We start from the raw sequence: 13,996 nt of genomic DNA on the forward strand, positions 1-13,996 counted from the left end.
GAGGCATGATAAGTTGATGAAAGTTGTTGTTCCAGCGGTTCTTGTACCTATGATCTTCAAATACTATCATGAGACCCCATTGGGGGGGCATCTTGGAATCTTTAAAACTCGTGAAAAGATTCGTTAAATGTTCATATGGAAAGGTATGGACGGTGAAATTCGGGAACTTGTAAAAGCTTGTAAATCTTGTTTGATCAGTAAACCCACCATGTCCACTAAAGTAGGCCTTTTGTCTTCTCATCAAGCGTCGCGCCCCATGGAACGCCTGTATATCGATTATGTGGGACCCTTCCCCCAGTCAAAGGGTAATGCCAACAAGTTCATCTTTGTGTGTGTAGATGGTTTTACAAGATTTTCCTGGTTATTTCCGACTAAGCTGGCTACCGCTCAGTCCACCATTACTTGCCTAAATTCTATTTTTGCTTCTTTTGGTCCGTGCCAATACATTGTATCTGATAATGCTAAAGCTTTTACATCAAATCTGTTTCGTAAATTCTGTTTTGACTTGTCCATCTCTCATGTAACTACATCTGCTTATTACCCTCAACCATCTCTGGCTGAACGGGTTAACCGCAATCTCAGGTCCGCACTTATTGCCTATCATCATGAAGATCATTCTAGGTGGGACACGTCCCTGCATTGGTTAGCTTTTGCTTTGAATTCGGCGGTTCATGAATCTCACAAATTTACTCCAGCTTCTTTGATGTTTAAGTTCGTTCCCAACACGCCGCTCTCTAACCTCTGGTCTCTGAATGACATTCTGCCCGAGACAATAGATCCGGACAACATTAAAGATCTTTGGAAGAAGGCTAAAGCTAATCTTAAAGTATCTCATGAAAAGGTTAGGGAAAGGTATGATCGTGGACGGAGACCCACCACCTTGAAGGTAGGTGACCAGGTTATGGTCAAAAATTTTGTTCCCGCGGGCAAGCTTGCCCCCAGATTTCATGGGCCTTGTATCATTCTCGATTTTCTTACGCCGGTTACCTTATTGTTAAGTAATCCAGCCACCGAGAGGATATTTAGAGTTCACCTGTCCCAGGTGAAACCGGTGTAATTTCTGTGTTAACTTGCTCCATATTATTTTGAAAGGATATGAAGGTTATATTTTTTTTTGAGTTTCACTTTTAAGGCATTCTGCCCCTTCTGTAATATTTTGGTTTTAGATGTAAGCCTTATGTAAAACCTGCCCCGACCCGTTAAACTGCCATCCTGTTCTTGCCACGGCCATTACCACGCTCCCGTCTCCTGCTCCACTCTACACAGTGGCTTAATGAATACCATGAATATCTGCACGCCGCTGGCCCCTCACTCTCTCTACAAGCCTGTACCCTCAAAGAAAATGATTGTCCAACACAATTCTGCCGCCTAGCTTTAATGTTTCAGCGCCCCCGCAGCCGCGCAGCGCCGTACAGCGACTGGGGAGGGGGATGGGCCCCCTCCTCTCCAGCGAGGACGACATTTGCACGGCGAGCCGGAGCTCACCTCCCGGCCAAGGCTGATGTGCGGCGCACGACCTGCTACATGCCCGCAGCCTGTATCTGTTCACCGCGGGCGCGGCGTACTTCAACACCTCTGCTCCCCTCATAGTGCGGGCGAGCGGTATCTCAGGGTACTTGAGGGGTCCGAGCGGCCTCCGTTGGACGCAAGCTGCAACGGCCGGTCCGGCCATTCGACTCAATCTACATCAACTACATGGACAGTCACCATAAGCAATAATTACATTTGGGAATTTAACAACAATATTTGGTGGACATTGCAAAACTTTTCTTCACTTTTAAGCATTAAAGGTTTATCTTCAGAAATTCAACTACTACAACAGAAAGACTTTCATTCACCTGCAACAACAATATTTTGAAACTGAATTAAGAAATCTTGTAAATGCTTCTGCTATCTATCTTCGTATCAACATCATTACTTGGACTTTGTTTCAAACTGATTTCATGTGTCACCCCTGGAGGAACTTTTGGGGGGGGAGGTCTGTACCGGGCGGTACACCTCTACTCTGTTTATTTAAAAGTTGCGCCAGTTGAAACTCCTCTTCTGGAGGAAGGTTGAACTTTATCTATTCTATTAATTCTCTACTTTCTCAGAAGATGTCACCACGTGGAAAATTTTGAGTTTTTGAACTGTGTCACTTTTGATGTGTTTTTGTTTTGCTTGTATTAAGAAGTGTGAACTTTCTCTTCTAGAGGACACTACTGTAGATCAACAATAGTGCAACCTAGTGCGGAGTCAAAGAACTATTTTGTTGGAGAAAATTTAATTTCAGGAGTTTGTTCTTTGTTAAATTTCTTTCTGTCATTGTTTAAGTTGGCAATATTTACCCCTTTCTTCCCCTTGCTTTGAATGTATCCAATCACGAATTTCTTCAATGAATTTCTGACCAATCAGGGGTATCTTCCCCCATCTTGTATCTGTTGCGGGGTCCTACCCAATAAAATCTTTGTGGGAGGGTGTTTTCTTTCCCCTAACGCCTAGAATTTTCTGCGAGAGTATTTAAACTGCTGATTTTAGGGTCTCCGGGCCACTTCTGTTCCATCTTTCAGTGTATTAAGTACATAGCAGGAGGCGGGAAGCGCCTCTTTCCTCGGCAGCGATCTACTACCAGGTAATGGCCTATTAATATCTTCTTTTCTTGCTAGGTCGGCAGTTTAACTCTCGCGGCGGGTTCGAAGCGTTTTCCATCATGTAACCTTTTCCTAAAATGTAACTACTCTTTTCTTCTATTCTCTTGTAAAGCTACATTATGGGATAGAGAGTGCTAACCCTCTCGAGTTCCCACTCACATCGTCTTGAGGTGAACTTATTTTTCTCAACCAATTCTCCCGTAATGTAATGTAAAGTGTTCTTCTCTAAGTCACCTCTGTAGTATGGGATTAGCCCTTGCGTTAGTGGCCCAGAGCCAGATTAGGTTTTAAAAGCAAAGTGTATTAGGAGTGCAAGTTCGCCTCCTCTCAAGTTGTATTTTAGAGGTCATGTATTAATCTTTTCTCACCTAATAGACCTCAGTAGGTTGGGTATTTTACCCCTGTGTATATGTCCTTTGAGGACAACTTGAAAGTTGAGTTTGGTGCGGCCTGGGAGAGGCTTAACTTTAAGAGCGAGTGGCTCTTTTCTAAAACTGAGAGTTGTATGCCTCGAGGAGGCTTTGCTGTGTAATTTGGAGCAAGGGCTCCAGGGTTTGAGTGGGGTCTTCTGCCCCTTTTGTTGAAATTGGTATATCGTAAAGTTGAGCTAGTTGCTCAAGAATTGTGTTTTCAGGGCTCGAAGCCCAAATTCTTTAATCCCTGTAATTGTACATTTCAAGTTGTATTTCGGCTACTAAGTACCTGTTCTATTTGTTGTTACCTAATTTTGAAAAGAAAATATAACCTTGTTAAATTTTAAAATTTAATTTCTCTTTAGTAGCTTGAGACCTATTCACCACCCAGCACCTTCTTTCATGCTTAACTACCACAAAAACTCGGTAACATAAACAAAGCAAACTTTTCACTGAAAAGTCTGTATCCAGCATAACATAATGATTTGTAGTTGGAAACAGGTGCTCCATCTATTTCCGATTTTCTAAATACGAAATAATCCATCAGATGCAAATTTGTGATAGTGGCATTCACCTTATGGCTGATGGTCAAATATTTAAAGGAACCGGCAATGGGAAACTCAAGAATATCCACATGTCTTTGATGGTGGACATAGGCTGTATCTGCAATTTCGTGTAAGCCATCAACCTTTAAAAAAATTCATTAACCGAAGTCTGTAAGCAAGGGGAGCAAGTGAGTGTTTAAATATCTATTTATGATTTGTCTTGTGGAGGTACATTTATATATTTATCATTGTACAATACTGAAGTAATCGTAATCTTTAGGAAAAGGCATGCTGACTCCTATTCATTATTTGGATAATAAAGCGTGTTAGAATGTTCTAATTACCGCTGTACTGATTCTTCCTTTCTCCCGTTAGTTTTAGCGTTTCTGGTCCGTAGCTCATATTGCAGCTGTTTAAGGCTTAAACACTGAAAATCGTCCGTAATATACTAAGGGAAATACCTACACAATTAATTAATATAGTCTTGGAGTAAAATTAGAGAAGATACAATCGGCTTTACCTCAGAAAACCCGGTCACATTCTATACATTACTCGCAGCTGACTGGGAGAAACATAAGACGTCCGCCTTGCGCTTACCCGGTACGGTACTACACGAGCGCTATCTGGAGCGAGCTTCTTTTTGCCTACGTCCCTATTAGGTGTTTATAGCATAGTTTCTTTTGTGAATGAGTGCTTCGTTACTTTGCGTGTGTTTAATGTGGAATCTTCTTATAACAAATAGTGAAGTTATACTCCCGATTTGTGACGGGGTAATATTAAGAGATCCCATTCTCTCCACCCCCAACAACGAGAACAACAATCCTTAGAGCATTAATACCTTGAAAAGAGTAGGTAATTTCCGATACCTCGGCATCACTCTTCAATCTAATGGTACCTCTTACAGAATACACATAAGAGAAAGAACGGCAGCAGCCATACGAGTGATCTACGACATTGAAAACCCCACCATGATCTCGCTAGAAACAGCAATGCTTCTCTTCCGCAGCAAAATTCTCCCTACTCTCACCTATGGTATTCATCTCATTTGGGACCACCTTACGAAGACCGACTTAGAAACCCTAGAAAGAGTAAAAGCCAGATTCCTGAAAAGAATACTGGGGATAGCAAAAACAGCGCCGTCAAGACTAGCGTATATGCTTGCAAAAGAACGCTTTTTCATAGAAGATGTGAGGTACATCCTACAGCTACCATCTACACCACAAGCAGAAGCAGTCCTTAGGAAAAGAAAGGAAAAACAAGAAGAAAGATGGCCGGAATTTTTCACGACAGAAGCCATGCTAGACCGAAGATGGAGTGGACCAAACCAGGTTTTGCGTAGTGCCATTACTAGAGTAGCCGTACATGGATTTCACCATAAATTGTGCATGAAAACATACTTCCATGACCCAGATGAAGGCTGCTTATGCAAACTATGCAACAAAGTGTGTGAGCGTTAACATTTTACAATTTGTACACAGAGACACAAGACTCTAAAGGAATACAGCAAAGAATAGTGTATTTTGTATCTATTTGTTCAGTGTATACTAATCTTATGCACGTTTGTGCGCTCTTTTCTTTCTTAATAATAATAATTAATACAATGATCGAATGGATATATGATCGAAGCAACAATCGATATTCAGTTCGACTCCAATTCTCCACGTGCCTTGTCCACGTGCTTTTAAAGTTGTAGCTGTCATGTATGTCGCCGTGATTTGTTCATAAAACACATTACGTGTTATCTGTTTGTTATGTAATATAATTTACAGCATATTCTTGGGTCCGTGGGGATAGATGACAAAGGAGTGTCATAGTTGTTGATTTCGAATAAAAAGTTCAAATATAACCGACATAAGCCTCAAATGATTGGAAGTGTTAAATCAACATAGCAATGACAGTCCATAAAGTATTTGTGTACGGAACTCTGAAGTGTGGTGAGCCAAATCATCACTGGCTTACTGATAAAAGTAAAGGAATAGCTAAGTATTTCTGCAAAGCTGAAACTGTGAAGAACTATCCCCTAGTAATTGGAACAAAATATAATATACCTTTCCTGCTGGACTCTCCAGGATGTGGCAACGTAAGTAGAGAAGCAATTCATATTACATTCACTCTTTGTAAATAGAGAACCAGGTTATTAATAAGTATGTATGCATTCTATACATGTTCAAGGACATACAACAAGCCTGACCAAATTTGTTAGTGTCTTAAAGAGCCTATACATGGATATATATATTTTTCCTCTCGTCTGTTATATTTCTTATCCTAAGGTTTTCTATGTTGTTAGAACCATTATAGGTGAAAGTCTAGGAGGTTCGGTGTCATTGAGTGCTTGACTTTCACTAATCAGAAGCTGCCAACCTCATCCAAGGATGAAATTCGAATTAGTACACACACACACCTGAACAGAGTCTAACACCCTAACTATATCAGGCCAAGAGTAATAGCTTACCATATACACTCCTAAATGAAGTCCAACCTCTTATGTGTTATAAGCAGATCAATGGTAATTAATATAGGCTAGCAGTTTGCACACAGGTAAATAAAGTCTGGCCCCGGCAGGTGTAGTAGATTGGCAACAGGCCAATAATCTGTCAGTCTACCTCAATTCACATGCAGAATTTTAATAACATGAATTACCTCACCAGTATTATGGCATACTTGTAGTGAATACAAGCCCAACTGAAATAGGACTCGGTTCACATATGCTCCTTAATATTTACCTTTCATGCATAGCACTTAAAACTGGTACCCATTATAATGTGAAATCACTATGATATTGGATGCACTGCAACATACAGCTGCTTTTGTTTTGGTACCAAGTTTTCAAGTGTAAACTGTTGGAAATAATACCTGTGGTATTCTAACCTAACTTGCTATTCGTATGGTGTTTTGTTTTTATCTTTCAGATGTTTGTTTGTTTATTCATCGTGCATGGAGTGTGCAAGATTTGGCTTGCCTTTTTCAGGTCTTTCTTTGACGCCCATGGGCGACGAAAGTGTCTGCATTTGAGATGAAGAGGATGATAATGAGGTACAGAGAGGGTGAAACCCAGTGCCGGCTCATAGCCTACTCCTGTCGAATGACGTTAAAGGTTCCCTCAAGGCTTAAATCTCCATTTGACAGATGAATCAGTATCAGCAGCATCATATACCCTCCCTCCCCTGCCAACCATGTGACTTTGCCGCAGTGAGGAGGATTGCGCATCCCAGTGAAGCAGATAGCCAAGCCGCAGGTGCACCCATATCGGATGGGTATCTGACAAGAGACCAGACTAATGACTGGTTCATCGAAAGGGGGGTAGCAGCTTTTCGGAAGTTTCAAGGCCAGCAGTCTAGATGGTTTACTGATATGGCCTTGTAATAATACTCAACATGGCTTAGCAGTGTTGATACTGTAGCATGGTTTAAAGCAACGGGATACTACAGCCGTTACTAACTCCCAAGGACCTGCAGTTCTCTCTGTATGTACTGATGATGGCTTCCTCGCGGGTAAAATATTCCGGAGGTAAAATATTCCCCCATTCAGATCTCTGGGTGGGGACTACACGAGAGGGGGCGATCATCAGGAGGATAAATGCTAACATTCTACAAGTCAGAACGTGGACTGTTAGAAGTTTGAATCATTGTGTTAGGTTAGAGAATCTCAAAAGGGAGATGGATAGACTAAAATTAGATTTAATTGTTATAAGTACGGTACGTTGGCAGGAAGAGCAGGATTTTTGGTCAGGCGACTACAGAATTATCAACACAAAATCAAACGGGAAATGCAGGAGTTGGTTTAATAATGAAAAAGAAAATAGGGCATCGGGTAAACTACTACGACCAGCATAGTGAAAGAATCATTGTTGTCAAGATAGACACCAAACCAGTGCCCACTACAATAGTGCAGGTCTATATGTCTACTAGTTCAGCGGATGATGAGGAAATTGAAAGAGTATATGAAGAGATAGAAGATTTAATACAATATGTAAAAGGTGATGAGAATCTAATTGTGATGGGAGACTGGAATGCAGTGGTAGGCCAAGGAGGAAAAGGTAATGCAGTAGGAGAATTCGAATTGGGACAAAGGAATGAAGGAGGATGTCGGGTGGTTAAATTCTGCACCAGTCACAATTTAGTCCTTGCTGATACTTGGTTCAAACACCACAAGCGACAGCTGTACCCATGGATGAGACCTGGAGACACTGGAAGGTATCAAATAGACTTCATTATGATTAGGCAGAGATTCAGAAACCAGGTGCTGCATTGCAAAACTTTCCCAGGAGCATATGTGGACTCTGATCACAACTTGTTGGTCATGAAATGCTATCTGAAGTTGAAGAAATTTAAGATGGGAAGGAATCCAGTGAAATGGGATCTAGACAAGTTGAAAGAAACGAGTGTGAAGGATTGTTTCAAGGAACATGTTGCACAAGGACTAAATAGAAAGGCTGAAGGAAACACAGTAGAAGAAGAATGGACAGTCATGAGGAATGAGGTCAGTAGGGCTGCTGAGGAGATGTTAGGAAGAAAGGAAAGATCAACAAAGAATCAAGAGATACTATACTTGATTGATGAACAACAAAAATACCTAAATACAAAAAATGAAGAGGGCAGAAAAAAATACAAGCGATTAAAGAATGAACTGGATAGGAAGTGCAGGGCAGCCAAGAAAGAATGGCTGAAGGAGAAGTGCAAGGATGCTGAAAGTTGTATGGTCCTAGGAAAGGTAGATGCTGCATACAGGAAAATCAATCAAACCTTTGGAGCAAGGAAAATGAGGTGTATGAATATTAAGAGCTCAGATGGAAAACCACTTCTAGAGAAAGAAGACAAAGCAGAAATATGGCAGGAACATATCCAACAGTTGTATAAAGGTAAGGATGTAGATGATATGATTCTGGAACAAGAAGAGGCTGTTGATGCTGATGAAATGGGGGACCCAATTTTGAGGTCGAAATTTGACAGAGCTTTGAGAGATCTAAATAGGAACAAAGCACCTGGAATTGATGACATTCCCTCTGAATTACTGACTGCTTTAGGAGAAACCAGCATGGTGAGGTTATTCCATTTAGTGTGCAAGATATATAAGGCAGGAGAAGTGCCATCCGATTTTCAGCAGAATGTTGTTATACCTATTCCCAAGAAAGCCAGTGTTGACAAGTGTGAAAATTACCGCACCATTAGTTTAGTATCTCATGCCTGCAAATTCTAACACGTATTATTTACAGAAGAATGGAAAGACAAGTTGAAACTGAGTTTGGAGAAGATCAATTTGGCTTCAGAAGAAATGTAGGAACACGTGAAGCAATCCTGACTTTACGTCTGATCTTAGAGGATCGAATTAAGAAGGCAAGTCCACATACATGGCGTTCGTAGATCTAGAAAAGACATTTGATAATGTTGTTTGGACCAAGGTATTTGAGATTCTGAAGGTGATTGGTATCAGGTACCGAGAAAGAAGAATTATCCACAATTTATATAAAAATCTGTCGCCAGTGATAAGAATTGAGGGCTATGAAAAAGAAGCAGCAATCCAGAAAGGGGAGGCAAGGCTGCTGTTTGTCCACCCTCCTTTTCAATTTTTATATAGAACAGGCAGTAAAGGAAATCAAAGAAGTATGTGGAAAGGGAATCACAATCCAAGGATAGGAAGTCAAAACCCTGAGATTTGCCAATGATATGTTATTTTGTCTGAAACTGCGGAAGATCTGGAGAAGTTGCTGAATGGTATGGATGAAGTCTGGGGTGTGAAGTACAAGATGACAATAAGTCCAAAACAAAAATAATGGAGTGCAGTCATACGAATTCAGGTGATACAGGAAATATTATATTAGGAAATGAACTCTTAAAGGAAATGGATGAAAATATTGTTACTTGGGTAGTAAAATAACTAACGATGGCAGAAATAAGAAGGACATAAAATGCAGGCTAACACAAGCAAGGAAGGTCTTTCTTCAGAGAAGAAATTTGCTCACTTTGAACATTGATATAGGAATTAGAAAAATGTTTTTGAAGACTTTCGTTTGGAGCGTGGCGCTGTATGGAAGTGGAACTTGGATGATAACTCGCTCAGAAAGAAAGAGAATAGTAGCTTTTGAAATGTGGTGTTACAGAAGAATGCTGAAGGTAAGATGGATAGATCGAATCACGAATGGAGAGATACTGAATCGTATTGGATAGAGTAAATCGGAATTTGATAAGAAGAAGGGATAGAATGATAGGACACATCTTAAGACACCCAGGACTTGTGCAGTTGGTTTTTGAGGGAAGTGTAGTGTGTAAGAACGGTAGGGGTAGACCAGGGTCTAGAAACGAAATGGTTAGCACAGGATAGGGTTTCATGGAGAGCTGCTTCAAGCCAGTCTATGGACTGATGACTCGAACAACACTTCAGGGAGGTGTGGAATTGAATCCAGGCTTTTAGCATTTAATCTGATGATTAGAAATTGTATACCACCATCTCTCAACCCTGCCTCCCAACGTTCTGATTGTCAGATTTTATCTGCCCGCGGGACTTGAACCTGCTAACCATGGTGCCAGACCATTAAGGACTTGGCACCTTAATGATCTTAGCCACCAGACAGACCACAGCTGTATGTTGTTGGGAAGTGATAAGGTATTGTCAAGGATGAAAAATTCTTTCTCTGGTAGATTTTTCTATTTTAAAAGACTTTTCTACGGAAGGCAGAAACTATTGAAAAAAACAGTCCTAAAAAATTACTCCATCGATCTATTTATTCGATTGGTTTCTGTACCAAGCAGGCAGGTATTCATAATGAAGAGAGAAAAGTTAGTTAAGAATAAACACATTGAATGAAATTAAAAGGAGCAATAGGATAAACACAATGACAGGTCAGTGTGAGAAAAGGAAACAGTAGAGAGAGGAGAAAAGAACAAACATAAAAGGATAGGACAATCTGCACATCTTCTCAGAGACCCGTCTTCAAACGCATGGGCTCTCTCCTCATTGGTTCTGGTGCACCTCCAACAACCTCATTTCTGCATCAGGAGGGTGGGCATCAGCACTCATTGAGGGACCATCTTGACAGATCTTCAGCCTTGATGTGTGAAGTTTAGAATAAGAAGAAAGCCAAATAAATACAGGAAAAGGGGAAGAGACATAAGATAAAGGTGAAACGTCATCGTCGGCTGCAGTTCATATCTGAGTAAACATATTCTTCAGTTGTTTATATTTTCACACTTGCAATGCATTGTGAATATGTTTCATATGAGTAACCCAATCTTGGCATGAAACATACGTCCACACAAATCGCATGGAATGGCTGGCGGAAGGCGGGTTTTGCTTGATGGAGCTTCTGTGCTTGTCATTTATCCTTTTCATGTCGTCGTTCCTCTTCAAACACCGTAACTGATGTAGAAACAGTGTGCTGCCAAAGTGTACTATTCTCAGCAAGTGTATCCTGGGATTGAATGTTAATTCCAGCTCTTTTCATAGTATGCTTTAGCTGATCCTTGAAATGTCTCAAAGGGGCTCAATGAAGTCATGTGTCAGAGTAGAGTTCATCATACAGAAGTTGATGAAGAAGCCTGGTTTCACTCATGTGACAGACGTGCTGTATCCATCTGATACAGTGGCTAATGATGGTAGCCTCAATGCTTATAGCATGTGCTTTCTCATGAACTGCAAGGTTGGTGACACGGTCCTCCCATTTAATGATCAAGATTGATGTTTTTGCTGATGGAAGCACTCTAGCTTTTTGATATTGTGACTATAGAGGGTCCAAGTTTCACAGCCATAAAGCAGAGCTGATGTGACTACAGCATGGTAAACCATGATCCTTGTATGCATTGTAAGGTCCTTATTCATGAAGACGCAGCGTGACAAACATCCAGATGCTGAGTGGGCGGCACGAGTTCTCCCATCCACATCTTTTGAGCAGTTAGCATTTGTTGAGAGGATACTTCCTAGATATAAAAAGTGGTCGGCCTGCTCCAGTGTAGTATCCGCAATGGAGATATTGAAAGCTGTGAGGTTCGACCTAGGTGTAGGCTGTGCGAGTACTGTGGTTTTCTGAACATTAATGGAGAGACCAAAACGATCACAAGCACTCATCAAAGAAATGGCTGACTGTTGCAGCTCCTGAGGTGTGAGAGCAGGTGCAGCAGCGTCATCTGTATATTGCTATTCCGTAATTGAGGAAATCTTAGAAAGCTTTTGGGAATGAAGTCTAGCCAGATTGAACAGTCCCCCATTGAAACATATCTGACCTTTACAGCTTGGTTGTCTGTAGATGTTCCAAGCGAAGAGTCTTGGAGCAAGCATACATCTGTGTTTCAATCCATGAGTGAACGAAAATGGATCAGAGATAATATTTTGATGAATGATTTGCCTGGACGTGTTATCATGAAGAGCCTTGACCAGATCTACAAAATTCTGTGGACAGCCAGAGTGTTTCAATACTGTCCACATAGCTGGTCTCAGGACTCAGTTGAAAGCCTTTTCCAGGTCATAGAACATTAGGTATAAAGGAGTCTGTTGCTCTCTGTATTTTTCTTGGATTTGCCTTGCACAGAAGATCATATCTGTTGTGCCTCTGGATGTTCGAAAACCATATTTGCGACTCAGGTAGGGTCCTCTCAGAAATAATCTGCAGGAAATTGAGCAAAATTCTATCAAGAATTTTACCTGTTATGGATAGCAATGATATACCATGATAGTCGCCACAGACACTGCACTCACCTTGTTTGAAAAGAGTAACAGTAGTGGCATTTTTAAGGTCACCAGGTACTTTGCAGGTTTCCCATATTAAGAGGATAAAAGTATGTAGTGTGGTCTTGGTAGAGATAGGCCTCCACTTTGAATCAATTCCAGAGGAATGTTATCTGGGCAAGGAGCCTTGCCATGTTTCAGTTTACTGAGAGCAGCATTGAATTCCTTGAATGTTGCTGGTAGAGCCATCCGTGGTTATTGGGGATGTAGAGGCACATCATTGAGAAAGTCTTCAGCAGCATATAAACTCCAGTTGAGTAGAGTGGAGAAATGTTCATTCCAGCGTGCTAGGATTTCTTGACTATCAGTAATAGTGGTAGCATTATCAGCAGCTTTCAGTGTCCCGGAGGAGGAACAAGTTGGGCCACATACCTCTTTTATTCCTGCATAGAAGTTATGTAGGTGTCGGGCATCAGACATACTTTGCAGTTCCTGAGCTATCTACTGCCACCAGTTGTTCCTTATCTCTTTTATTTGCCCCTCACATTTATGCTTGAGTTTGAGAAAGTGTGCTTTCTTTGCATCTGAAGATGGATCTTGAAGAAGGATGGATGGACTTCTGGTTTAGCATTGATGACACACAAAATTTCTTTGTTGTTGTCATCAAACCAGTCTTGTCTTACCTTTTACTTAAAACCAATGGTTTTCTCAGCTGATTCTGTGATTACTTTCTGCAATGTAGCCCATTCCTGTTCTACATTCTTTGTGTTGACTGGAGCATTTGCCAGCACTTCAGAGATCATGGCAGTGGATCCATTTCGAAGTTTAGATGTATCAAACTTCTGCTTGGATGGGGTTTGAAAATGCCTGGGTGGTTTATGGCGAAGACTGATCCTAAGTTCAGAGAACAATAGCTTGTTATCCATCCATCGATCATAGACATTTCTAGCGGTCCTGGTGATATGGACATCCTTCTTATCACATTGTCGAGTGATGATGGTATAATCAAGGATGTGCCAATGCTTAGAGCAAGAGTGCATCTATGTGCTCTTGAAGCAATTAGATAGGTGAAACTGCATATTAGTTATGAAAAGTTCATGTTCAGTGCATAGACCAAGAAGCAGCAATCTGTTGGCATTGCAACTACCAAGTCCCTGTTTGCCCATCACATTTTCCCAAAGCAGATTATCCTTCCCAACTCTAGCACTGAAGTCACCTAGTAGGAAGAGCTTATCTTTAGTTGGTATGTTAGAAATGGTTGTGGAAAGCAAGTTATAGAACTGGTTCTTAGCATCTCCATCAGCATCTAATACAGGAGCATGAGCAGAGATTACAGCCATGAAGCTATCTACGGAGAGTGATATACGGGGAGTCATATGTCTTTCACTAATTGCAGTTGGGACAAGTTGGTGATTAGCAACTATATTTGTCTTCACGGCAAATCCAACACCATGAATACGGCACTCTCCATCCTCCTTACAAATACCCTTTGCCTTCACGGGATAATCTTGTTTCATTCAAAGCAGCTACATCAGTATTCAATCTAGGAAGCTCATGGACAACAAGAGCTGATCTTCTTTCAGGTCTGTCACTCACTTTTGTTTCAAGCAGTGTTCGGACATTCCATGTTGCAATTATGAATTGTTTTCTGTGATTGTTTTGACAGTATATGGGGTGACCCGCTGGGTGTGGTCGCCCAGCCGGACGAAAGTGTGACTTCCATTGTTTAGCCTATCTGTTCTAGGGCCTTCCC

General features: G+C 41.1%; 1 protein-coding gene across 4 annotated transcripts in view; it reads left to right on the forward strand.

Annotated features, from left to right (window-relative positions):
* The first annotated feature begins 5,264 nt into the window (after positions 1-5,264).
* The window catches only part of LOC136874751 (putative gamma-glutamylcyclotransferase CG2811), a 77,353-nt gene continuing 68,621 nt past the window's right edge, over positions 5,265-13,996 (forward strand). For all 4 annotated transcript variants that reach the window (XM_067148421.2, XM_067148418.2, XM_067148419.2 and 1 more), the window contains exon 1: positions 5,265-5,668. In XM_067148421.2, coding sequence (XP_067004522.1) covers positions 5,480-5,668 — 189 coding nt within the window. In that variant the 5' untranslated portion in view covers positions 5,265-5,479. The remainder of the gene's footprint in view (positions 5,669-13,996) is intronic.

Source organism: Anabrus simplex, chromosome 5 (genome assembly GCF_040414725.1).
Source record: "Anabrus simplex isolate iqAnaSimp1 chromosome 5, ASM4041472v1, whole genome shotgun sequence".
Lineage (NCBI taxonomy): Eukaryota > Metazoa > Arthropoda > Insecta > Orthoptera > Tettigoniidae > Anabrus > Anabrus simplex.